The 26340-nt window shown below is 35.7% G+C and overlaps 1 protein-coding gene across 2 annotated transcripts in view; it reads left to right on the forward strand.

The window, feature by feature from the left end:
* RICTOR (RPTOR independent companion of MTOR complex 2) overlaps positions 1-26340 on the forward strand; it is a 126079-nt gene that overhangs the window by 84514 nt on the left and 15225 nt on the right. The window contains exons 11-33 of one of the 2 annotated variants that reach the window (XM_066378687.1): positions 2595-2677; positions 3978-4065; positions 4769-4859; positions 4972-5038; positions 5163-5243; positions 7753-7853; positions 9100-9265; positions 9537-9638; positions 9762-9808; positions 11834-11969; positions 12349-12548; positions 12676-12802; positions 13567-13731; positions 13896-13972; positions 14378-14456; positions 16081-16190; positions 16679-16766; positions 18089-18181; positions 18541-18647; positions 19557-19786; positions 21652-22660; positions 22948-23019; positions 25956-26133. In XM_066378687.1, the coding sequence (XP_066234784.1) occupies positions 2595-2677; positions 3978-4065; positions 4769-4859; positions 4972-5038; positions 5163-5243; positions 7753-7853; positions 9100-9265; positions 9537-9638; positions 9762-9808; positions 11834-11969; positions 12349-12548; positions 12676-12802; positions 13567-13731; positions 13896-13972; positions 14378-14456; positions 16081-16190; positions 16679-16766; positions 18089-18181; positions 18541-18647; positions 19557-19786; positions 21652-22660; positions 22948-23019; positions 25956-26133 (3497 nt within the window). The remainder of the gene's footprint in view (positions 1-2594; positions 2678-3977; positions 4066-4768; positions 4860-4971; positions 5039-5162; positions 5244-7752; positions 7854-9099; positions 9266-9536; positions 9639-9761; positions 9809-11833; positions 11970-12348; positions 12549-12675; positions 12803-13566; positions 13732-13895; positions 13973-14377; positions 14457-16080; positions 16191-16678; positions 16767-18088; positions 18182-18540; positions 18648-19556; positions 19787-21651; positions 22661-22947; positions 23020-25955; positions 26134-26340) is intronic. The other variant, XM_066378696.1, reaches the window with a different exon arrangement.

Consider the following 26340-nt stretch of genomic DNA (forward strand, 5'->3'; position numbering starts at 1 on the left):
AGAACATTTACCCAAACACTTCTGTGTACTTAGGTAACTAAGAGACATCTTTTCCCATACAAGTTACCATCCAAGTCATTGGCCCCTAGCCAGTATATTTCCAATGACTCTGACCTCATCGTGCTTTGGTAAAAACTCCCAATAGTGCTATATATACCTCATGACTGCCTGTTTCCCATTACCCTCATGGACAAACTGGCTATTTATGAGGGCCCAACAATCACATTTATTTTTAATAATTAGCTAACTTCACGTGCTGTTTCAGCGTAGAAATCAATACAGCCTCCTGCCAAGTTTAACTATCACCCCCCCTTACCCCAGAACTCACTGTAACTTTGTTTTCTATAGCTATAACTCTCATCCTTTATCCTTCAACTTCCTTGCCATTAGAGCTGTTTCTGTCTTACCAAACACAAATTCTGTCCTGCTCTAACCAGCAGCACAGCCTAGCTACTGTCTTCTCATTCTCCTCACGTTCAGACTCTTTTCTCTATCACTGTCTCTGATCTCTGCCATCCTCATCCCTTACATCTCTTAAACATTATTTCTGTTATGCGGTAGATTGTCCTGTACACCTTATATACTGATCCGTCATTAGAACTTAGATGGCTGGGAGTCTTTCACCCTCCTATTGAAGTAAGAAGAGAAATACCAGCATCACAAATTAGAGCGCTGAAAACATTTTTCTCACAGAAACAATTTCCTAAATAGTATTTAGATACTGTGGTACAAATTATGAGTTAAATAAGCTTTTTTATATTTGTAGCATTATCTCTATTATATATATTTGAAAATCCAAATAACTGATTGACAGATGAACTCTAGATAGAACACAGATTCTTCAAGTTGCAACCACCCGTTTTTCATTAGTGCAGAGTGGGATCTGTGAAGACTGTATCTTAATCTGTAATCTTTCACGTTACATCAAACATCAAAGTTTGAGAAATAACATTTTGATGACTTAAGCAAATAAGTCTACCTATTATATTTTAATTTTGAACCCAACCTCAAAGAGAAAATATGGCTTATTTGTAAATAAATGTGATTAAAAGTAATGGAACTTCAGAGTCCTATACAACTTAAGAAATGTTTTCCACAGTATTTTATTATAAAAAATTTCAACAGAATTATACAGTGAGCACAATATACTTCACTGCCTAAATTTTGCTCTGTTTGCTTTGTTGCATTTCTGTTCATCTCTCTCTTCCTCTGTGAATTCATCAATCCTTTACATGTTGTTTTAATGTATTTCAGAGGGAGTTGCAAATTTCGGAACTTCTTGACTCCGTAAACACTCCAGCATGCACATTAATTACCTAGAGTTCAGTATTTGTTTATAGCCCTGCCTTGGTTATTTTTGTTTCTGTGTTTTTTTGTTTTATAAAATTTACCCCTTACAGCACAAATCTTGAGTCTATTTGATGAGTTTTGACAAATGCTTACATCTTATCCAAACCCTTTACTTCAGGAATTACTGTCACCCCAGAAAGTTCTCTCATGCCCCTTACTAGTTAATCCCTGATCATACTCCCCTAAGAAACAACCATTCTGTTTATTTTCGTTATACATCAGTTTTGCCTATGCTGTCTGAAACTTCGTATAAGTGGAATTCTACTATATTTTTACATTTGTGTTAATATGTTCCTTTTTATTGCTGAATAGTATTCCATTGGGTAAATACACTATAGTGTTTTTAGCCTCCTCTTATTAATGCACACTTGACCTGATTCCAGTTTTCACTGCTGTAAATAAAGCTGTGATGGACAGTTTTACACATTTCTTTTTTTCCAACATGAGCTTTTATTTCTCTTGGGATAATACCTAGATAGAATTTCTAGGTAACAGGGTGGATGTATGTTTAGTTTCATAAGGAACTGTCAAGGTTTTCTTCAAATACTTGTACTGTTTTATACTCTCATCATTGGTGTATGTGAGTTCCAGTTGTTCTGCATCCTTTGTTTGCATTTGGTGTTGTCAGTTAATTTTAGCCATTTTGGTGGGTGTGTAGTGGTATCTTATTGTCAATGGTATTTGCATTTCCCCAATAACTAATGATATTGGACACTTTGCATGTAATTGATTAACTATTCATGTATCTTTTGTGACATAATGTTGATGTTTAAAATTGTTAGACTCACTTCTCTCACTTAAAATTTTGATGCATACAATTTATTTAAAGCCTGTTATATTCTTTTATGCTAAAATTTAATTTTAGTATTAAACTTTTAAAAGACAAATGCTAAGCAAAGTTTTCCACTTCAAGTTAAGGAGACATTAAATAAGGGAGGCAGACCATAGTCTTACCTTTTTCAATATTCTTATACCCTGTGAATCATTCATCAGTATATGAGAGTTATAGGCAGTCAGATTCATGAACTTTTTGGGAATGAAACAAATAGAAAAAGGAAATAAATTGATAAAACTATTAATAATCTCTAATTAGCAAAATTCAGAGAATGTTTGAAATATACTATCAGTTATGATACCCAAATAACAGGATAATTTAGCTTGGAAAAATATCACAGATTTTATATTATGGCTACATTATTAAAAATATTTTTTGATAATCAAGTCAATGATATTTTTATTTTTAGGTATTATTAATTTATGTAAACCTGGAAACTCTGGGATTCAGTCTCTAATTGGAGTACTTTGCATACCAAATATGGAAATAAGGGTAGGTAAAAGTTATTCTGGTTATTTTATTTCTAGACCTTTAATGGAGGAAAGTAATTATAAAAAGCCTTATTTCAGGTGATGCCTTTTCCTCATGAATTGATAGTCTGCATCATAGAGCATTTCAAAAATGCATAAATATTTATGACTTAGTTGAATCCTAAGGATAATGTGAATCATTAGAAATACTGCACTTGGTGATTTCTGGAGGAGGGTGAGGGGGAGGAAGGTATAGGGGATAAATGGTGATGGATGAAGACTTGACTTGGGGGGTGGTGAGCACACAGTATGGTGCAGAGAGTTGTGTTGTAGAATTGGGCACCGGAAGCCTGTGTAATTATGTTAACCAGTGCCCCAATAAATTCAATAAAAAAAATTAAATCAACATGAATTATGAAAAAATAGTTGTTAGGAACTATGGCTGTATTAAAATTGAATTAAAAATTCAGGAAATCAATTATGCTTCATTTATTAAAATATGCAAACAGTTCAGAAGGGCATTCTCATTGTAAAAGGTTTAAGTAATACAGGAATATTTAGGAATAAGTAACTGGTACTTATGCATCTTCTTTACGTAAGTCTTTTAACTTATGTATCTGAGTGGTTTTGATTAAAATTGGACTGTCCATATTTATATGCTTACTTCTTAGCTATATTCCTAAATTATGAGTGTATAGGAATTTATATTGCCATAGCTAAAACAATTGAAACTGGAAGGGAAAAATTAACTTTTTCTCTTAAATGTTTTTTGTTTTAATTTTGTTAAAAGGAGTACAAGTTTTCTCTTTGTTTCTTGTTTATATGAACCAAATTTGGAGTTGAAAAATATTATTAGAAAATATTAGCCAGGGGTGCCTTGCTTAAAATGTGAACTAGAAAGTATTTAGACCATGGAAAGGGAAGGAGGTGGTTACAGTGGAGAGATCAGAAGCAGGCAGCTAGAGGTTGGGGCAGTTCAGTTGACTTCTTCCTCAGCACATGTTGAAAGAACATGGTTTTTAGAGTCTGGCTGACTGAGGTTTGACTCCTAGTTTTATTTATAATTCCATGACATTTGGCATATTACTTTTAACCTTTAAACCTAGTTCTTCATGTGCATAATGGGGTTAGTAAAGATTTATTGAAAAGATTAAATCGTGTATTTAGTAGTTCTTACCTAGGATAGGCCTGCTAGTTTTCTAAAATGTATTAGTTCTGTTTTTAACAAGTTTTTGTTTTGTGAATAGGACTTTCAAAACATCTTTAAGCAAAGATTTTTTTTCCCAGTAAAGTAAATGAACTGTATTTATTTGCACTTGCAGCGAGGTCTGCTTGAAGTACTCTATGATATATTTCGTCTTCCTCTGCCTGTTGTGACTGAAGAGTTCATAGAAGCGCTGCTCAGTGTAGGTAAGGATTGACCAGCAATTGTGTCTGTTCAAATACTGTAATTTTCATAATGGCATACTTAATGGGGATACAATCCCTCAATGAAAAAATATTGAACTAAATATTGAATATAATTTTCTGGTGTGGGAAAGGGAGTATGGTGATGTAAAGTGATTTGACTTTGGGTGATGGGTATACAACATATTCAGCAGTTCAAAGGCTATAGAAATGTTCACCTAAAACCTCTGTACTCTTATTAATCAATATCACCCTGTTAAATTAAATTTTCTAAGTAAAATTAAAAATATAATTTTTTTGCTGCATCAGGGTGGCATGCAATAAATATAAAAATAAAACCTCCCATAATTTCTAAAGATAAGAAAATTTTAATTTCTCTGTCACCTTGGCTGCAAATGAGCAGTGAAATTAAATAGAAAACTGGGCCAAAAAAGTAAGAGGAGAGATAAGAAACCTTTGTCATTCTCATATGATGTGATCTAATTCTTGTCTTATTTTATTTTAGCCAAGTGACCCCAAAGTCCCAAAGTAAAGTTAGATTTGTGTACATTAAAATAACTTAAAATTTTCTGTATCCTTCCTGGATTATGTTAATCACTTAAAAAGACTATTTATAGCCTGTCTAGCTGGTAGCTATATACACCTTATCTGCAGTGTTTCAGTGACACCCAGATTTTTTCTGACAACTCAATTCTAACTGGTTTAGATCCAGGGAGACTCCAAGACAGCTGGAGGCTTTCCGATGGCTTTGTAGCAGCCGAGGCCAAAACTCTTCTTCCTCATCGTGCCAGATCCAGGTAGAGTTTAGACATAGAAATTCTTCAGATTTATCACAATTACTCTTTCTGTGTTGAACTGTGCAATAGATGGAATATTATTTAAACTGTTTCTCTTCTGTGTTTATTATAGGCCAGACCTCATGGATAATTATTTGGCCCTGATACTCTCCGCGTTTATTCGTAATGGACTTTTAGAGGTAAGACTTATAAACTTTATTTATTTTCTCTAATAAAATTCTCTCAGAGCCACAGACATATTATACATAAGTATGTTCATGTGTACTGTTTTGCATCTATGGAATTTTCTTTTTATTTTCAAAGGGTTTGGTTGAAGTGATAACAAATAGTGATGACCATATCTCAGTTAGAGCAACCATCCTTTTAGGAGAGCTTTTACATATGGTAAGCTTGCCAACTTCTGTTTATATTTCATATTATTAACATTTTAATTTATAAAACAGCTTATTTTAAGTTTTATTTTGCATTATTTCAAAAAATAAATACATATGTTTTGGATGTATATCTTTGTGTTATAAAGAGCCCTTGATGTCTAGTTTTAGAATTGGAACAAAAATAAAAGATACAAAGTACCAAATACTGATTTTTACACTGACTTTTCAATGTTGACAATTTGAGTCCTATAAATTTTAATCTTAGAAAGACTTTCTACTTACAAAGCAAGGAATTATAAAACTATAGAAATTACTTTAATCAGCTAGAAATGGAATATGGCAGTCATGGCCTAAATTACAAAACTGCAAAAGTTCTAAATGTAACTGCCTTGTTTGAACACAATCCTTTCTGTAAAGTTATAGATTGAGGATCACAGGATGGGAATCTTCTCTCTCTCTCTCTCTCTCTCTCTCTCTCTCTCTCTCTCTCTCTTGCCGTGATTTTGTGGCCTAAGTAACTTCTGGAAACAAGGAGCTAGAAAAGTTGTGTGACCATTCCTTATTCCCAACAGTTCAAGCAATGAGGGAACTTTGTAAAATAGAAATTCATGTTTGTAGGTCACCTCTTGTTAATAAAATACTAAATAAAAAGAACAGTGTAAAATTTATTAAGGAAGGACTGACCTGTGGTGGTGCAGTGGATAAAGTGTCAACCTGGAACGCTGAGGTCACTGGTTTGAAACCCTGGTCAAGGCACTTAGGGGAGTTATTGCTTCCTGCTCTTCCCCCTCTTCTCTCTCTCTCTCTCTTTTTTCTCTTCTCTCAAATAAATAAATAAATCTTAAAAAAAAAAAAACTCATTAAGGAAGAAGTAACCCAATGCAAATATTTTAAAATTATGTGCTATTATTGGCAGAGTAGTTTTGGTTTTGTTGTTGCTTTAACACTCTACCTCCCAGTGGTTCTTGATTTTTGGTGTTGTTTGTCTCCCCCCACCCCCTTCGCAGCTGGGCTATGTGAGTGAAGTAAACAAAATTAAACAGTTTAATGATAACTGTCTTGTTTATCAATGAATTGTTTAGTCACTTGCTCTGTTCTTCAGCACATCTGTGAAAGAATATCACAGGCTCTCAGGTGTGATTATTTTAATTTTAATTCTTAAGATACCATTTTCTATAAGCATATCCATATTCAGAACTATTTGCTTTCATATCAAGGAATCACTTTTATAAATTTCTTGTTTTCCTTTCACCTATACACCAATTCCATGATTCTCTTGAAATACAAAAGCTGATGATTTTGAGTACAGCAGTATTAGTTCATTGGTCATTATTCTTACATCTTTAGTCTTCCATGTTTAATTAGTTTCATTATCTTTATTGATAAAGGCAGATTGAGTGGCGGAAATTTGTTTGGAAAGCAAGAATTAATAAGTTTCTTATCTTAAATATTGTCAATATGAGGCCTGACCTGTGGTGGTGCAGTGGATAAAGTGTTGACCTGGAACACTGAGGGCGCCAGTTCAAAACCCTGCACTTCTCTGGTCAAGGCATATATGGGAGTTGATATTTCCTGCTCCACCCCCTTCTCTCTCTCTCTCTCTCTCTCTCTCTCTCTGTCTCTCTCTCTCACACACACACACACTCTCACTCTCACTCCCTTTAAAATGAATAAAAATTTTAAAAAATATTGTCAACATAAGACATCTATTTTGAGAAGTTGTTTTTAAAACATAAGAGTTCAGCTCATAAGTTACGATAGTGCATCTAGCATTTTAAATATTATTATTTTTTTTTGTATTTTTCTGAAGCTGAAAACGGGGAGAGACAGTCAGACTCCCGCATGCGCCTGACCGGGATCCACCCAGCACGCCCACCAGGGGCAACGCTCTGCCCACCAGGGGGCGATGCTTTGCCCATCTTGGGTGTCGCTATGTTGCTACCAGAGCCACTCTAGCGCCTGAGGCAGAGGCCACAGAGCCATCCCCAGCACCCGGGCCATCTTTGCTCCAATGGAGCCTTAGCTGCGGGAAGGGAAGAGAGAGACAGAGAGGAAGAAGAGGGGGAGGGGTGGAGAAGCAGATGGGCGCCTCTCCTGTGTGCCCTGGCTGGGAATCGAACCTGGGACTTCTGCACGCCAGGCCAATGCTCTACCACTGAGCCAACCGGCCAGGGCCTTAAATATTATTTTTAATTTAACATTATAGTTCAGTATCTAAGTTTTGATATATTTTTGAGATCACTTATAAGAATTGAGTTTAATCATGTACCACTTAAAATTATAACTTAATTTTATAATAAAAGTCTATGAAATTTATAGTTTTATCAATGTGATTTGAGTCTGTTACATCTCCTCCTTGTTGAAAGTAGATAAGATAAAAATAAATGTGTATTGCAAAGTAAATCATTAAGTTAGTTTCATGAGTAACCATAGAGTCTTTAGTATTATATGTGTGGACAATCTACAGCATAAAATATTTGTATTTCTCAGCTCTATGAAAATGTTATGTTTTATTTTAGGCAAATACAATTCTTCCTCATTCACATAGCCATCATTTGCACTGCCTACCAACCCTAATGAATATGGCAGCATCGTTTGATATCCCCAAGGAAAAGAGACTGTAAGTATCAGAGCTCTAGCAAAGTTTGTGCCTGATATCTTTACTACCCACTTAGATAACCTTCTCTTCTTTTAGAAAAGTAGTATGTATAGGTTATGCCTGGAAATTATTTTAGGGAAGCCTTATAGATGAGAGGAAAATTATAGTTTTATTTAATAATTTAAATTTTATGCCACAAAGACTTATAGCATAGTAAAACCAACTTTTTCTAGCATGTTTCTGAACAAGGACATAGACTTTCTGCCAGATCACTAAAAATGTTGGTTGTTAGTTTTTTGGACTATTTTATGTTTTGAGCAGAAATTCATGCTCTTTTTTAAATGTTTAAATTATTTCAAATTAATAAAGGACAAAGATTAACAATGTGTTTCTCTATATGTGGATAAAATTAATGTTGGAATTTAGAAACCCATACTGGAAGCATTGAAGTATGCTGAACGCTGAAGGAGTTATTGTAAACCTAGAATTTATACACAAAAGTTTGGTAGTATAGCTATAGTTCTGCTGGAATTCCAGTGCTAATAATAAATTATAATTTAAAAGGTAAAGGTGGAGGAGCTTGATTGGGGCATACTTGTAGGGAGGAATCTTTTCATTTGCTAAAGATTATGTCTAGACCAGGGGTGTCTAATTTTTCATCCACGATCAGAAAATCTATATATTTAGATCTCATTATTTGGTAAGACTAATGAAATATTTATTAGCTGTTCAGAACTATCAATTTTTGTTAACAGTACATTCTCAGTACATTAACATTTTGTTAATAGTACATTCTCAAAAGTTTAGTTAACTTTATTCAGAAGTACACATGTAAATCTCACTACAGATAAATAATATTCTATTCATTTTAATTCTGTCAATGAAAATACTTTTATTTATCAAATTGAAGTTGTATTATAAACTGAAGGCATTATGGGCCATCTCAGGCCTGACTATAGGCGTACATTAGTAATAGTAACTTTCAGCTTTTATATTAGTAGTTTCATAATAGAAAATGTATTTTCCCAAAGTCTGATAGACTTAAGTTTTCTGGGTCAGATTATGGCCATGAATTTCTTAATACATTTCAGCAATGACCTTGATTTTTTTTTTCCTTTGTGGTTCCAAATTTGATTAAATAATTTACTTTTTGTAACAATATCTATCCTTAAACTTATAGAAGTTTTAGTAGAGTAATTTACCAAAGTTATCTCTCTAAAATTATGCTAGCTTGGTACAGCTTTCATTGAAATATTTTTCTCATTAGGCGAGCCAGTGCAGCCTTGAACTGTTTAAAACGCTTCCATGAAATGAAGAAACGAGGTCCCAAGCCTTACAGCCTTCATTTAGATCACATTATTCAGAAAGCAATTGCAACACACCAGAAACGGGATCAGTACCTCCGAGTTCAGAAGGATATATTTGTTCTTAAGGTACTGACGTGAAATTGTGATTTTCAACATGGTTTCCTAAGTATGCATATATTTGCTTGACTTTTCCGTTTTATTCATTCATGCTTACTGATTTTCAGATGGCTTTCAAGTTTTATAATGACTAGTTTAGAGCTGTGTTTTTAACTTTTAAAGTTAAAAAGAAAAATTGATAACCTATTATTAAATGAAAAATGGTTTTAAAATTTAAACTTAGTTTTCTATTGTGAGATGGTTTTCTCTAATATTCCTTATTACTTTCTGATGATTTTAGGATACAGAGGAGGCTCTTTTAATGAACCTTAGAGATAGCCAAGTCCTCCAACATAAAGAGAATCTTGAATGGAATTGGAATCTTATAGGGACCATTCTTAAGGTATGACAAGATACTACTTGGTGATGGCTTGATTGCCTTCATTTTATTATTCAGTGTAATTTAGCATAATTATGTGTTAGGTAATTGATAAATATATTTATAAAAAATATTGTGTTTTTCTAGTGGCCAAATGTAAATCTAAGAAACTATAAAGATGAACAGTTACACAGGTATGTAAGAGCTATTTTGCTTTTAAATGTAAAGAACTTAGCTTTGAGTTATACTGCTGAAAGTAATATTTGGTGCTTTAACGGTACCTGCATAGACTGTAATAGTTGGTATTCTACATGTACAGTCAGATGCTTCTTGACCCATGATGGTGTTACGTCCCTAGAAAGCCATTGTAAGCTGAAAGACAAAAATGAATGTAATACATGTAACTTATACATGCTCAAAGCAGTTTCCAGGAAACTAGCAACTCGGTGCACTGGAGGGCATCGGCTGTTTACTCCGGCATGGACCTGCCGGGAGCTGCACTTGCTGCCACGGCCAGCCTCAGGAGAGCGCTGTCCCACGAGCACCAGCCTGAGACAAGTTCACACTTCACATTTAACAACACAGCTTTACTGAATGCGTATCTCTGTTGTACCATCGTAAAGTTGTTCATCAGTGAACCATCTTTTTCTACATTTTTATATATAATCTTATAACCAAAAACATCTGTTAATTCTGTCGTTATTTACATTCCGGTTTTGGTTTGTTTGTTTGTTGTTGTTTTTTTACAAGACACACAGAGAGGGATAGATAGGGACAGACAGACAGGAACGGAGAGAGATGAGAAGCATCAATCATCAGTTTTTTGTTGCAGCACCTTAGTTGTTCATTGATTGCTTTCTCATATGTGCCTTGACCGTGGGGCTGCAGCAGACTAAGTTATCCCTTGCTCAAACCAGCGACCTTGGGTCCAAGCTGGTGAGCTTTGCTCAAACCAGATGAGCCCGCGCTCAAACTGGCGACCTCGGGGTCTCAAACCCGGGTCTTCTGCATCCCAGTCCGTCGCTCTATCCACTGCTATACCGCCTGGTCAGGCTGGTTTTGGTTTTGAAATAAAGTACTAGAGATAAATGTTTATCGAATTGAGTAGTATCAGCCATGTGGTGATCTTAGTGCTAATGTATGAGGATGACACACCAAGGACATAGTGTTTCCCTCCCAGAATGGCAACCATTAGTAACATTCCGCCTCTGCTTCCATTGCAGCTGCCTTAGGAGGGTTAGCCTTCTCCCTCCTCCTCACACTCCCCTTACTCAGGTCAATACCCACATGCTAATGTCTGGAGGGAGCACCGCCCTTCGGGGCTCTGTGCTGTTTTCTGGTGCCCCCTGCGTTTCACTGCTTCTGAGTGTGCAGCCAACTGCTAGTGCTGAGCTCCTCAGAAGAGTAGAGAGGACCTTTGCTTCATGTTTTTTACTGTATTTATTAGTTCATGATATTTAACTTAATATCTGTGTTAAAATTTGAGAAATATAATATATAGAATATATAAATTACATTGGAATAAAGAAGCATGACACTAACTTTTTATACTCCTTGAGAACATGATGTCTCAACTATGTCTCTAACTTCTGTAAGTGGAATTTATTAAATTGGATTAAAATGAATGAAATTAAGTTGAACCAAATGAAATGGAAGCTTAGAACATAATATTGCAAACTATAACATGGAAATATCATAAGTTATGTTCATTGCTTCATAAATTCAGTTGCCCAGAATTTACCTGAAGCTTTTATACTTGGCTTTTTTGCCTAATTGTGAAAAAAATTACAAAATCATAATATAATAACATGTTTACAATTATATCTAGTATAGGATTATTTCTAGAGCCATTGTACAGAGTTCTTCATGAAATGCAATAGAAGATAATTTATGTTCTAGTGGTTTCTCCCATTTCCCAAACTTGTAGCTGTGTCCCATCTGTGTTCTTCCTGCTGGTGTCTGCCTTCTTTACCAGCTCGGCCCTCTCACTTTAAATTCTAATTCTACAAAGATACTCCTCAAAATGAACGGGTTTTCTGGAGTTTTTTGTTTTGTTTTGTTGTGTGTAGGTAATGTACCAAATGTTTGTTAAATTTCTTGCCATTTACTTCTACATTTAGACCTAAAGTGTTCAAAACATTATTTCATAAAGTTTGGGTAAGATTCTAAAATAATTGTTTGGGTTTTTTTTCTTTCTGCTAATTTTATTTTGATCTTAGGTTTGTGCGAAGACTGCTTTATTTTTACAAGCCCAGCAGTAAATTATATGCTAACCTGGACTTAGATTTTGCCAAGTCGAAGCAGCTTACTGTTGTGGGCTGCCAGTTTACAGAATTTCTTCTTGAGTCTGAAGAGGTAATAAGCACTTGGAATATTTTCCAGAGCAAATACTTTTTCATTGAATTTGCTCCCTTTTATTTCTGAATATGCATAAACTATATGTAGAGACAGAGAATGAGTGCAGACTAGATTTGAATCTTTCTGGTGTGAGTTGGGCAAGTAATTTGCCTTCGAATAGACATGGTTTCTCCTTATAAAATGTAAGCTCTCCATGCAGAACACCATCTCCATGCAGCGTTGTATCTGATGGGATTACAAAAGCAGTGCTTAGTGACAGTCTGTTACTAGTAATTCCATCATCGTTGTTAAATTTGGGGGGTTTGATTAAATTTAATTTTTCAAATTATAGATTCTGAGTGCTTTTCTCACAATATCACCATGTGTTTCCTTTTAGGATGGGCAAGGATACTTAGAAGATCTAGTAAAGGATATTGTTCAGTGGCTCAGTGCCTCCTCTGGAATGAAACCTGAAAGAAGTCTTCAGAACAATGGTTTATTGACTACCCTTAGTCAGCACTACTTTTTATTTATTGGAACCCTTTCCTGCCACCCCCATGGAGTCAAGATGCTGGAAAAGTGCAGCGTGTTTCAGTGGTGAGCACCTGAGAGTGTTTCAGTCTCTACTAACTGCTTACATTAGGAATTTAAAAATATGTGGTGAATTAACAAGTCAGTAGAGTAATTTCTAATAACTTTCATTATTTTCATTCTGTTTTTTCAGTCTCCTTAACCTTTGCTCCTTGAAAAACCAAGATCACTTGCTAAAACTGACTGTTTCCAGCCTGGACTATAGCAGAGATGGGTTGGCCAGAGTCATCCTTTCCAAAATCCTAACTGCAGCTACAGATGTGAGTATAACAGGCAATAGAACTGTATTTTTTTTTTTTTTCCGTATTTTTCTGAAGTGAGAAGTGGGGAGGCAGAGAGACAGGCTCCTGCATGTGCTGACCGGGATCCACCCAGCAAGCCCACTAGGGGGAGATGCTCTGCCCATCTGGGCTGTTGCTCTGTTGCAACTGGAGCCATTCTAAGTGCCTGAGGTAAAGGCCATGGAGCCATCCTCAATGCTCAGGCCAACTTTGCTCCAGTGGAGCCTTGGCTGCGGGAGGGAAAAAGAGAGAGAGAGAGAGAGAGAGAGAGAGGAGGGGGTGGGGTGGAGAAGCAGGTAGGCGCTTCTCTTGTGTGCCCTGGCTGGGAATTGAACCCTGGACTTCCACACACCAGGTCGATGCTCTACCACTGAGCCAAACGGCTAGGGCTGTATTTTTTTTATAACCCGGTAATTCATTATTTTATAGATTTAAGCCAAGTTAAATTAATTACAAATTATAACAATTATGGGATGGCATTTGAGCTTACTATAAAATTTTAGTTCCTTCAAAGTCTTTATACAGCACTCATATTTTTATATAAAGGGAAAGAAGCAGCTAGTAGAAACAGCAGTATTTTATCTTACTAGCGCTAAATATAGATTCATATTAAGGACTGGACCAGCAATCCGATTTTTTGCCTTTTTCAAATAACAGAACTGTCCCAAAGCAAAGTGAGATAGGCTATTCATGGTGAAGTTTGTGAGGGTTTTCTTTTTTAATGGTTTCATTTGTCTCTACAGGCCTGCAGGCTGTATGCAACAAAACATTTAAGAGTATTATTGAGAGCTAATGTTGAATTCTTCAACAATTGGGGAATTGAATTACTGGTCACCCAGCTACACGATAAAAACAAAACGATTTCTTCTGAAGCTCTTGATATTCTTGATGAAGCATGTGAAGACAAGGTGACAGTTCATTATTTTCTAATAAAATATGTAGACATCAATTTTTATTAAATGTTCAGTTTTAATAGAAAACTGAAATTATAATGTGCATAATATAGGTGTTTTGAAAATAGAGAATTGACTATCTTTTTGCAATTATTAATTTATCTAATTATTTATTTTAGGCCAATCTTCATGCTCTTATTCAGATGAAGCCAGCTCTATCCCACCTTGGGGACAAAGGCTTGCTTCTCCTTCTTAGGTAAATTTTAAGTGAATTTTTCTTGTAGTTATGTTTTCTATTGTGTTCTCTCTGGTAGTGTATGTTCAAGCTAGATTTCAATCTGAAAACAAGGCACCCTCAACAGTTTGGCTGTTAATTCCTGAAAGAGGCCTACTTTAGAGTCTTGGAAATTCTTTAAAGGCTTAGTGTTTCTTTCACGTTTCTGTATCATGTGCGTTTCTTGATAGTTTCTTTACTGTGATTGGTTTGTGAAAATGTATTTGTGATTGGAGTTACCATAAATAATAGTTGACCTTTTCGTTTTAGGAAGGAGCTGTTCCTAAAGTCTTTTAGCTCCTTAAACATATATTTTGTTTGAGATATTTTAGTCATTAACATTTTTTGTCAGACTCAATGTTAAATATTTATTGTTTTAATTTTCAGATTTCTCTCCATTCCAAAAGGGTTTTCCTATCTGAATGAAAGGGGTTATGTAGCAAAACAGTTGGAAAAGTGGCACAAGGTAACTGTCTATTGAATAGGGTTCAATTGATGTTTTTATCTTAGGAGACGGTTTTGTGAATTTGGAGGATTTTATTATATCATCAATATTTTGAAACTAAAGATGTTAAATATTTAATTTTTATATGAAGTCAAGTCTTAAATTCTGTATAGTTATTTGTGTTTATACTTCAAAAATTTTTTATTTTTTGAGAGAGAGAGAGAAACAAACATCAACTCGTTCCACTTAGTTGTGTACCCATTGATTGCTTCTCATACATGTCCTGATGGGGGCTCTCTCACTGGTCACCTTGGAGTGGAGCTGGGGATTGAGCTGCTGACCCCGAGATTGAACTGGAGAACTCAGTGCTCTATAGTTGATGCTCTATTTACTGTGCAACTGGCCAGAGCTATTTGCCCTTTTTAAAGTATAGTTATATGATAGCACACTATTGATTTTGTGTATATTCTGTTGAAATTTAGATCATCTCATTATTTTTAATGATGATATAATATATTACTGTATGACTGGACCTCAATTTTTATAACTACTCTTTTATTGATGGGTATTTAGATTGTTTCTCACTTTTTAGTTTTGTGAACGGTGTTTGCTGGCTATTCTTATCTTTCCATACTGTTGCAAGTATGTCTATTGGATAGATTTCTAAAAGTATAATTGTGGAGTCAAAACTTAAGTGAATTTAAATTTTTTACAAATATTGCCAAATTGCTTTCCAAAGAGGTTTTACCAATTCCCTCTATGCACTTTGAAGTGAAGATCTTTTTCAGTAAAGATGGCAGTGTGATTGGCTTAAGTCTTTATCATGTTTTAGTTGGGAACAGTTTTTACTTTTTACCTGATTACATCAGTAGAAAATGATACTATTTTTTACCAAAAGGTGCTAATGTGATAGAACTCAATTTCATTTTTAAAATTTCTACTGAATATCTTCAAGTGTTTAGTATTAAAAAACTAGGTTTTATTTTTTAATGGGGGAAGGGATTCAAGTAAGATGGAAAATAAAATTATTAGCTTACTTATATGGACCCCACTGATTGAAAATGAGAGTTAGAGAGTATAAGCAGAAATATTTCAGTTGTGTTAGAACATTTGCATTCACAGTACCTTGTTCTCTTCAAATAATTTCTTTTGTTTTTTAAGTGAGAGGTGGGAGGCAGAGACAGACTCCCACATGCGCCCCAGCTGGGATCCTCCTGGCAAGCCCCTGCCAGGTGATGCTCTGCCTGACTGGGCTGCAGCTAGCTCCGTTGTTTGGCAACCAAGCCATTTTTGCACCTGAGGCCAAGGCCATGGAGCCATCCTCAGTGCCTGAGGCCACCTTTGCTCGAACCATTCGAGCCATGGCTGTGGGAAGGGAAGAAAGAGAGAGAAAGATGGGGGAGGGGGGGAGTAGAAGAAAAGCAGATGGGCGCTTCTCTTATGTGCCCTGACCTGGAACCAAATCCGGGACTTCCACATGCGTGGCCAACACTCTACTGCTGAGCCAACCAGCCGGGGCCCAAACATTTCTTACATATTTATTTTGCTCATATTTATGCTATGAGATTTGCTAGGTGTACCTAACATATTGTAAATTTAGGGAGTTTATAAGACTATATACTATTAAAACAATATTATCTTCTAGGAATATAATTCAAAATATGTTGATTTGATTGAGGAACAACTTAACGAAGCACTTACTACTTACCGGAAGCCAATTGATGGTGATAACTATGTTCGTCGAAGTAACCAAAGGTAAGGTATCAGCCGTTAATGGAGTAATTTATTGCTGGTCCTCAAATATAAAATTTAAAACCAGTTTGTAATAAATCATTAATTTCTAAAGTTTTCTGAGTACTTGAATATTCTATGTCTTACACTAACAAAGGAAATCTTAAATTACAGCATTGATTGCTCAAAATCTTAAAAGACAGCATTGATTGCTCAAAACTTCCAGTAGCATTCATACAGACTGAGAATACTCTTACAGATAGAACATTCAGATGCCCTCCATGCTCTTGCTAGTTTATCTTTCTAGTCTCAGCTTTCTTGCTATTACTCTGAGACTAGATATAAACTACTGCTTTATTTTAGAGAAATCCTGTTTTCCCACCTCCATATTTTTATTTAGGCTGGGGGATTATATCTAATAATTACATTTATCTAGTACTTTGTTACTAGTTATTTTTATGAGCATATTTAAAATGAGCCACTAGATCTGTCAATCATCTTTATCATATTAGATTACAGCGTCCTCATGTCTACCTCCCTGTACACCTTTATGGGCAACTGGTACATCACAAAACAGGCTGTCATTTGTTGGAAGTACAGGTAAAAAACATAATTTGCTTATTTTAAATAGCTATAATAGTAGAAAAAAATCTTAATACTGCTAAAGTATTATTTTTGCAAAAACTTATCAAAAGCCTTAAGGCCAGTGACATAATTGCTTTTAAAGTGTTCATCTTGTAATTGACTGTGGCAGTCTATGTAATCCTTAGACTATGTAATTGCTAGCTGGCATGCATTTCCTTGATTTATTTGTCACCTTTTGCAATGCTAATTTGTTACATAAAGTCTGTAACCCCATGGAAGTTGGAATTTCTTCCTTTATAGTGTGTGTAGGAGGTTCATCTCCTTAGTTAAACACAGTGAAGAACTGAGTTTCCTCGTTCCTCTGTGGGAAGTTAAACTGACCCTAGTGCAGAGTCAGTTACCTGCTGAACAGCAAACACAGTACACAGTGCTGTGTGTTAGTGCTGCACTGTTCTCCTGGACTTGGTGCAATGCAGAGGCCCAGCAAGCAGATGCTATCTGACCAAGTATGGAATGCGTGCCAGGTTTATGGCTGTGAATATGTTTTACAACTAGGAATTTTAAATAAATATAACTTTTCTTATGTTAGAAATAAATAGTTATAGAAGTATTTGTGTATGTAATCTAGCAGTTTAGTTCTTTTTGCTATCAGTGTTCCATCTCAGGAACAAATGTTTTGCATAAATATACTCTTATCGTTTCATACACGGGGTGGGCAAAAGTAGGTTTACAGTTGTATGTGACACAGTTTATTCTTTTATTATTATTTATTGTATTATTTATTTGTGTTATAGTTGTAGACCTACTTTTACCCACTCCTGTATGTCTGTATTATGTTATGAAGATATTGGGGCTTGTATCCTTTTACTTATTTTTAAAAATGCACTTAAAAGTTAAGTGATTCTCTCAGTGAGTCATTACCTATATAGTATGATAAAATCTTGGTGTTAATGTATTATTTTCTGTTTAAAATAAATAATAATTATGATGAACATTTTTGTAATATTAAGTGTCAAGTACATTGTCAAATAGTTTATATGTAATAATTTATTAAATCAAACCTTATGAGACAGATGCTATTACTATCTCTGAGTCAGAGATTAGGAAATGAAGGAGATTAACTTCCTAAGGCCACATAGCTGATAAGTGCTAATTCTAGAATATGATTTGAGAATCTATGCTGCTGCTTAAGAAATTTTACGTAAAATTATTTCAGAATTTTAAATATGCAAAATTTACTAAGGGCAAATCTTAAATAGGTCTTAGATATAATAAGAAAATATTAAAATGTTAAAAACAATATTTTCTTATATGGAATATTTTTTCCCTGTCTCCAGAATATTATTACAGAACTCTGTCACAACGTTCGTACACCAGATTTGGATAAATGGGAAGAAATTAAAAAACTGAAAGCATCTCTTTGGGCCTTGGTTTGTAATAAACATTTCTATAAGAGCTTTATAATTTTTTTCTAATTTCCCATTATTATTAAATAAATAAATACTGTTTTGCTTAGAACTTGTTTTTAGCTTAATATTCTAAGACCAAGATTGTTCCTGCCCATTTAAATATTATTTTTAAGGTGGAAAGTAGATGATTAAACTGTAAGTTTTCTTGTCAAGGCAAATAGGACATTAATTCCTGAAGTTTCTTATTTGAAGTTTTATATCACTGTTTTTCTTCCTCTCTTCTAATTGGGATTAAATTTTGTTTTTAGCTAGCTTTCTAAATCTTTTGAAAGAGTTACTCTTGTATTAGATTGGATATGAATGATTTCTTTTTTTTTCAGGGAAATATTGGCTCATCAAATTGGGGTCTCAATTTGCTGCAGGAAGAAAATGTGATTCCAGATATACTAAAACTTGCAAAACAGTGTGAGGTCCTCTCCATCAGAGGGTATGTTGTTTAATTCAGCAGTGTCCCTCATGTATAAATGGGCCTAACAGAGAAGTATTTTATAATTCAGAGTAGTCCATTAGAAATATTAATTCACTGAAAATCCTAATAATAGGAAAGATTTTTAAATGTATTAAAAATATCTTAAGCAGCTCCTCACTTAATATTATCATTCTATTTTTCTCATTATAATATTAAAATTTACCTTGAAAATAAATGAAGTGTAGTGTGTCCAAATATTCCAGTAGTTCAGTAGCCCAGATATTCCAAATTTATCCCAGAAAAGCTAATGTTTTTTTCAAAGATTGCATTATATTCTTGTAAATTATTTTATTGTAATTAATATCTTCATTAGGAAAGTTTTCATGTTATATATTGCTTCTAATTTATACTTTGCTTGTTTTTTTGTTGGGTTTTTTTTTTTTTTTTCGGGTATTTTTGTGACAGAGTCAGAGAGAGGGACAAGTAGGGACAGACAAGCAGGAAGACTGGGAAATGAGAAGCGTCAATTCTTCGTTGCAGCTCCTTCATTGTTCGTTGATTGCTTTCTCATATGTGCCTTAACTGGTGGGCTACAGCAGGGCAGAGTGACCTCTTGCTAAAGCCAGCGACCTTGGGCTCAAACCAGCGACCATGGCATCATGTCTGTGATCTCACACTCAAGCTGGCGACCTCAGGGTTTTGAACCTGGGTCCTCTGCGTCCAAGTCTTACACTTTATTCACTGTGCTTACCGCCTGGTCAGGCACTCCCCTCACTTGTTTTAATACATTTTTCCACAAGCTTAACAGTTTTTTAACAGCTTTTGAAAAAAATCAAATGTACATATAGCAAACTGTTATTTTATGGTTGCTTTAAGAAATCTTAATTTGTAATTATAAACACTCATTGCTACCTCTTTTACATACAGGACCTGTGTATATGTGCTTGGGCTCATAGCCAAGACCAAACAAGGCTGTGATATTCTAAAATTTCACAACTGGGATGCTGTGAGGCACAGTCGCAAACATCTGTGGCCAGTGGTTCCAGACGATGTGGAACAGCTCTGTAATGAACTCTCATCTATCCCGAGCACCTTAAGTCTGAACTCGGAGTCAACCAGCTCCAGACATAACAGTGAGAGTGAATCTGCACCATCGAGTGAGTATCGTGACAGAGTCATATAACTTTGCATGTGTAACTTAGCATGTGTGTTTTTGAGATCAAAATTGAATGTGTATGTTACATTCCTAATTCACTTTTCTCTAAGATAATTTGGCAGTAATAGCCTCTTGGAGAATGCATGTTTTTTTTCACAACAGAATATAGAACCATGACCAGCGTTGTTCTCTTTCCTTGCTCTTTAAATAGGTTTTGGAAAATCCTACTTAGAGCTAAATAAAAAGCCACATGCCTAAGGGGCCACCCTCCTTTCTTTACTTGTCATGTAATCTAATAAGTAAATGCTTATTTGCCTGCCTTCTTCATTTACATGGTTTTTTTTATTTTTCAGATATCGAGATTGTTGACTCAGAATATATTTGTTAAAAGATATATTCACATGTTCACTTTGAGAGAATGAAATTTTAGAGTTAAATAGTGAAATGTTAAAAAATAGAGTCTCAAATCAATTAAATATACAAAAGTTTGTGATTTTAAGCCCTGTCTTAAATGTTATTAGTTGTATAAAATTTGAGACATGATTCTTTTTGAGAAGATAGTACAACATTTACCAAACCGTATTTTACCAGCTCTCAGGTGCCATGAATTATAAGGTACACCAGTATCTTATGTATCACTAAACAAGAAGACAGAAATGCCGCCAGTTAAACTAGGAACCTCACTAATTGCAGGACGAATCCTGGACTTAAAGACCTCAATTGCAAAAAATGTACATCTTAGAATAGACAGAATATGAAAATACAATGCAATATGCAAGTTTATATAGGATTGTATTTTGACTGCTTTGAAAATATATTTGAACTAGTTTATAATTAGTCAACAGAAAAACTAAACCTAGAAATAGAGTAAAGTCCTCTTGAATATCATTAGGCATCTGGATTGAGTATTTTATTTGAGTCAAGCACTGAATTAGATGAGTTTATGAGTTTCTTAGTACCTAAGGAAAATGAGAAATGAGCATAATGGGTCTAAACACGAATCCAAAACGTTGTTGGGTTCTTCCTAGTATATTTAGTTTAAGACTTTGGAATTTATTTATTATAAGGTTAATTTCTCCTGTCTGTTGTGATTTGAAGAATAAACCACCAGGAACTGTACCAACTAAGAAAACATCCCTGTTCAAGTCCTTTTTTTTTTCTCTTTGATTTTATCCTATTTGGAGGTTTGGGGCACTCACTGGAATAATGAAGAGAAACTTTATGTACACTGGGCCATGAGTCCCATCATTTTTCTTTGGAAATAACACAAGAACTTTAATTGAGTGCAATCTTTTGTAATACAGAGCCAATGAGAAGAATGGAATTCTTCTTGGGGGAGTTTGCATTAGTTTCCTAGAGCTGTCATAAAAATGTACCACAAACTGAGTGGCCTAGGACAGAAGTTGATTCTCAGAGTTCTAGAGGCCAGAAGTCTGAAATCCAAGTGTCAGCAGGACTATGCCTCTGGAATTCTGGGTAGAATTGTCCCTTGCCTTTTCCTGGCTTCTGGTGATGGCTGGTGATCCTTGGCATTCTCACTTGCAGCTGTCCCATTCATGTCTCCATCTGTTATCACAGTATTCTCCCTGTGTGTCGGTTTTCACAGTCTTCCCTCTGCTTAGAAAGATACCCATCATATTCGATTGAGGGCCCATGCTGCTCCAGTGACCTCATCTCAACTAATTGCATCTGTAACAGGCCTGTTCAGGAGGCCCTTTTTATGTGGCTCAGCAGTTTAATCCATTTTTGCCAGTGTTTAACTCATACGACTATTAAACAAAAATTTCCTGAATCATGTCCCTACTAGGTACCATGATTTCACTTGTCATTTTTATGCACTTTCATTAATCAGTCCTTTGGTCACAGGTATGTTCATAATGGAGGACGACCGGTTTGGCAGCAGCTCCACAAGTACATTTTTCCTCGACATCAGTGAAGATGCAGAGCCAGCCTTTTATGATCGGCATGGACCCGTAAAGGATAAAAACTCATTCCCTTTCTTTGCTTCTAGCAAGCTTGTGAAGAATCGTATCTTAAATTCTCTTACTTTGCCTAATAAAAAACATCGTAGTAGCAGTGATCCTAAAGGAGGGAAACTGTCATCAGACAGTAAGACAACCAGCAGGCGGATCAGAACCCTGACGGAGCCCAGTGTTGACTTCAGTCATAGCGATGACTTTACACCCATCTCCACAGTACAGAAAACATTACAATTAGAAACTTCCTTTGTTGGGAATAGGCACATTGAGGACGCTGGTAGTACTCCAAGTATTGGAGAGAATGACTTAAAATTCACCAAGAGTCTTGGTGCAGAGAATCACAGAGAAAACACAAGCCGAGAGAGATTAGTTGTAGAAAGTTCAACAAGCTCACACATGAAGATTCGTAGCCAAAGTTTTAACACAGACACTACAACAAGTGGTATAAGTTCCATGAGCTCAAGTCCTTCACGAGAGACAGTAGGCGTGGATGCTACAACTGTGGACACAGACTGTGGAAGCATGAGTACTGTGGTAAGTACTAAAACTGTTAAGACAAGCCACTATTTGACGCCACAGTCTAACCACCTGTCTCTCTCCAAGTCAAACTCGGTGTCCCTGGTGCCTCCGGGCTCTTCGCATACACTTCCCAGGAGAGCCCAGTCCCTTAAAGCACCCTCCATCGCCACAATTAAAAGTCTGGCCGATTGTACCTTCAGTTACACGAGCTCTAGAGACGCCTTTGGCTATGCCACGCTGAAAAGGTTACAGCAGCAGAGGATGCATCCGTCTCTGTCTCATTCTGAGGCCTTGGCGTCTCCCGCGAAAGATGTGCTGTTTACTGACACCATCACCATGAAGGCCAACAGCTTTGAATCCAGGTTAACGCCAAGCAGGTGAGAAAAATCTCTGTTTACAAATGAACAGTGATGGCTGCATTTTAACAGACTTACCTGTCAAGCATTAGCCAGGTTTGCATCTACCTAAAGCTTCAGAACTGACCTGTTGTAGTTGTTCACTGTGGTAGGCTATAAGCTCCTCTTTACCCGATATGATTTGAAATGGATTCTTGCAGCTGCGAGGGGGGAAAAGAAACTCCTTTAGGCCCTGAAAGTAAACACACCTGCTTTGCAAGGACAAACAAGTCACAAGTTTTTTCTTATTTATTTCTCGCTTCTGCAAGGATCGATTTTAAAAAGAAGCATGTCGGGGGAATCAGGAGCTTAAGACCTACAATAACAAACAACCTTTTCAGGTAGGTCAATTTAAGGCTCCAAAAGTTGACCTCTCTCTTTTTTTTTTTAATAACTAAAAATTTCAGTGAACTTATTTCTAGTTTAAGTAGCTGCTATTAACTTTTATTAAGTAGAAAACTAGTGAGCATTAAATGAATTGATTGGCCCTTGGAATTCAGCAGTGCCCATTTGCCTGTGCTGAGGAACAGGCGGGGGACCTCTATGCCATAGCTAAAGTCACTGCAAGCTGGGCAGAGTAAACAGTTTAGGTATGCAGTGGTGAATTTGATTGTTCCAAAAATTTCTTGACTTATTTTTGTTGCTTTTCTGTTGGACCAAATAGTTCTAAAAACTTTTTTTGTTTTAGTTTCAGGTTATTCATTTACACTTATTTAGTATTTGTCAAGAACTGAGAATAGTGCCTGGCCCATAGTAAGCATTCAATAAAAATCAGCTATCATCATCATTATGATTATTGGTAATCATTTTTTAATATTAATCCATTTGGCTCTTATATAACCAGAATCTTAATTACTTTAAGAAGTTATTATACAGTTTTGTTTCAGTAATGCTAACACATCTAGTAGACAGGGTTCCTGGTAGCAGATAATGATATCTCTTTTGTAGAATTTCATAGATCATACAGTAATGTCTCATTTTCCCAGAACACACTGGCTTTGGCAATCTACTCAGCTCATCATTCAGAACAAAGCCAGACAAGCTCCTCATCAGCTCACCAGTATAAATCTGTGCAGTACAGTTCAGGAATTTTATTCAGAGGAGGTACCTCTGACCTGCATTCAAATTTTGTTCATATTTATTCTAATAGCTTGGATATCAGGTTTTTAGGCCCATAAAAGCAACAATTAGAAGTTCCTACTAGTAGGCACACTGTAACAGGAAAGGACAGCTGACCAAATTGGCAGCAGAGGAGGAAACTTGAATACTCCAAGAGGGTATTTGAAATCTCAAGGAGCACAGCAGCCTGGTGGCTTTCAGCCAGGGCCTGTATGTACCAGCACGCTGACAGAGGAGCTCAGCGCAGTAACCAAAGTGCTGTGAACTTGGAACCATCCAGTTAGGGTTAGTGTTATCTCACTGAAGCAGGCGTTTCTATCCAAGTTGAGTAAATCACAGATAAAAAGTTGTCACCAGAAAGACATTTCCCACAAGTCGCTTATTCTCTAACCAATGTGGGTCCTTAGGGTCTTATTTCTCCTGTATTCTCTGTTAGAACAGGAGAAGAAGATTTGGAAATCTCCTAGAGTAAAATGCCAAATTATTGGCATTATAAAGAATAATGGGTCATTTTAATTTTGGGGGGAGAGAAAAAAATAAAAACAAGAAAAACCAGTCAAGAGAAGCAGGAACAGCTTATCCAAAGGCATGAGGCGGAACATAACTTCCTGTTCACCCAGCCTTCCATTTCCCTTCGAGTGTGTTTGCCTCTTTGTGCTGGACTCTGTGGGGAAGCCGGGGTTACTCGGCTTCGGATTTCTGTTCTTTGGGTTCATTCAGAGAAAATGAAAACAGTGAATGAGATGTACACATCTACTTTAAAACAGTGGTTTGGAATCCAGGCTGAGAAGATGTTTTGTTTATTTTCTTTTAAAATTAGAAGAGTGGGCGTACTGATACCTGTGGTGTAGTGGGTAGTATAAATCCAACCATCTTAAAAGCCCTATCTCACTGAGATGGTGCCTGGGAGTCGAGGAGAAAAGATGCTGAAGTAGGAATGTTTGATCCTGAGTTCTCGTTCTGGCCCAGAGTGAATGGGCTTGTCCAGAGTTCTGTAGATTGTGCTGCAGTGTTTCATCTGCCTGGAACTCAGGCAGCTTTGCAGACCTCAGCAGTCTAGAAAAAGCCAGGCAAACCTCAATTGCTCACTATTATAAATCAGTGTAGTGAGGTTCATGAATTTTGAGATAACTACACTTCATATGCTTCCCCTAGTGAGATAAATCAGAAGTTTTAAGCTTTTTAAATGTCACTTTTTAAGAAGAGAAATGCTGTCTTCACAAAAGCATTTCTATGGGAACCCAGTAAGATGTGGAGTAGATAAAAATTGAGCTGCTCAGGTTGAAGTAGAGATTGAAAAGGCAAGTAATCCAATAATTCCTTCCACCCACTCCAGTGGACATTGAGTTTTATGGAGTTAGAGAGGTCTAGCAGTGCAATTTACAAACCACTGACCTATTTTTTGAAATACATAAATTTAAATTATGGGTGGTTTTTAGGTGGATGTAGAAATTAATAGTGGTTTTTGCTAGGATAATCTTAATAGCCACTGTTTATGAAGCATTTACATATAATTCGTTTTAATGCATGCTACATTATTCCATTTTAAATGACTGGGCTTCCAAATATCAATACACATATGTTGCATGTATGGAACGAACCTTGAATGGTGCCTTTTATCTACAAAGCAGATGCCTAGTTAATATATGTTTTAGCATGTCTATGGCATAAATAAGGATGTCTGAGAAAGGTATATCTTACTGCCTTAGTAGACCATATCTGTTATGGAATCACTAGTAAGGAGTACATTGAGGAAATACCAGTATTTTGTGTAAGTCTATCTTGTAATTACAAATGATACCATTTTTGCTCTTTTATGTCTGTCTTCAGTGTTACATGAATCTTACGTTGATAAAGCAGTGAAGTAATTACCACTAAAGAATAAGTAATCTTGTTTTTCATAAAAATAATATTAAAAAGAGTTATACCTGGGAACCATAACAGTTGTTTTTGGTAACAGTCAACATTACTGATGACATTTTGTATATCAATTAATAACAGCTAAATATTTTCAAGAATTTATATGTTCTCAGTCGACAGGATGGCACTGTGTACTACTTAGCTGCTTATCTTTTATGGAGATATGAAAATAAAATTTCTTTGTATGATTAGTATTATAAATCAAACTAATGAAAGTGATTATTTTATGGTATTATAGGTTCATGAAAGCTTTAAGTTACGCTTCGTTAGACAAAGAAGATTTATTAAGTCCTATTAATCAGAATACCCTGCAGCGATCCTCCTCAGTGAGATCAATGGTGTCCAGTGCAACATATGGGAGTTCAGATGACTACATTGGTCTGGCTCTTCCAGTAGACATCAATGATATATTTCAGGTATCAAATTCTATCATTTTCTTATAAGTTGGTTTTTTTTTTTCTTTTTCATATTTTCTGACTGCTTTCTAGAAATTACGAAGTGAGTACTAATTTGGAGAAAGTGATTTTTAAGGCAATTTTGTTTCCAAGAAATTTTCTGAGACTTCCTTCACCTTTCTCACGTGTTACACACTCTTATTTAGTAGTATCTCCAAGTCCCCAGAA

The sequence above is a fragment of the Saccopteryx leptura genome, chromosome 1 (assembly GCF_036850995.1).
Source record: "Saccopteryx leptura isolate mSacLep1 chromosome 1, mSacLep1_pri_phased_curated, whole genome shotgun sequence".
In the NCBI taxonomy this organism is placed as follows: Eukaryota; Metazoa; Chordata; class Mammalia; order Chiroptera; family Emballonuridae; genus Saccopteryx; species Saccopteryx leptura.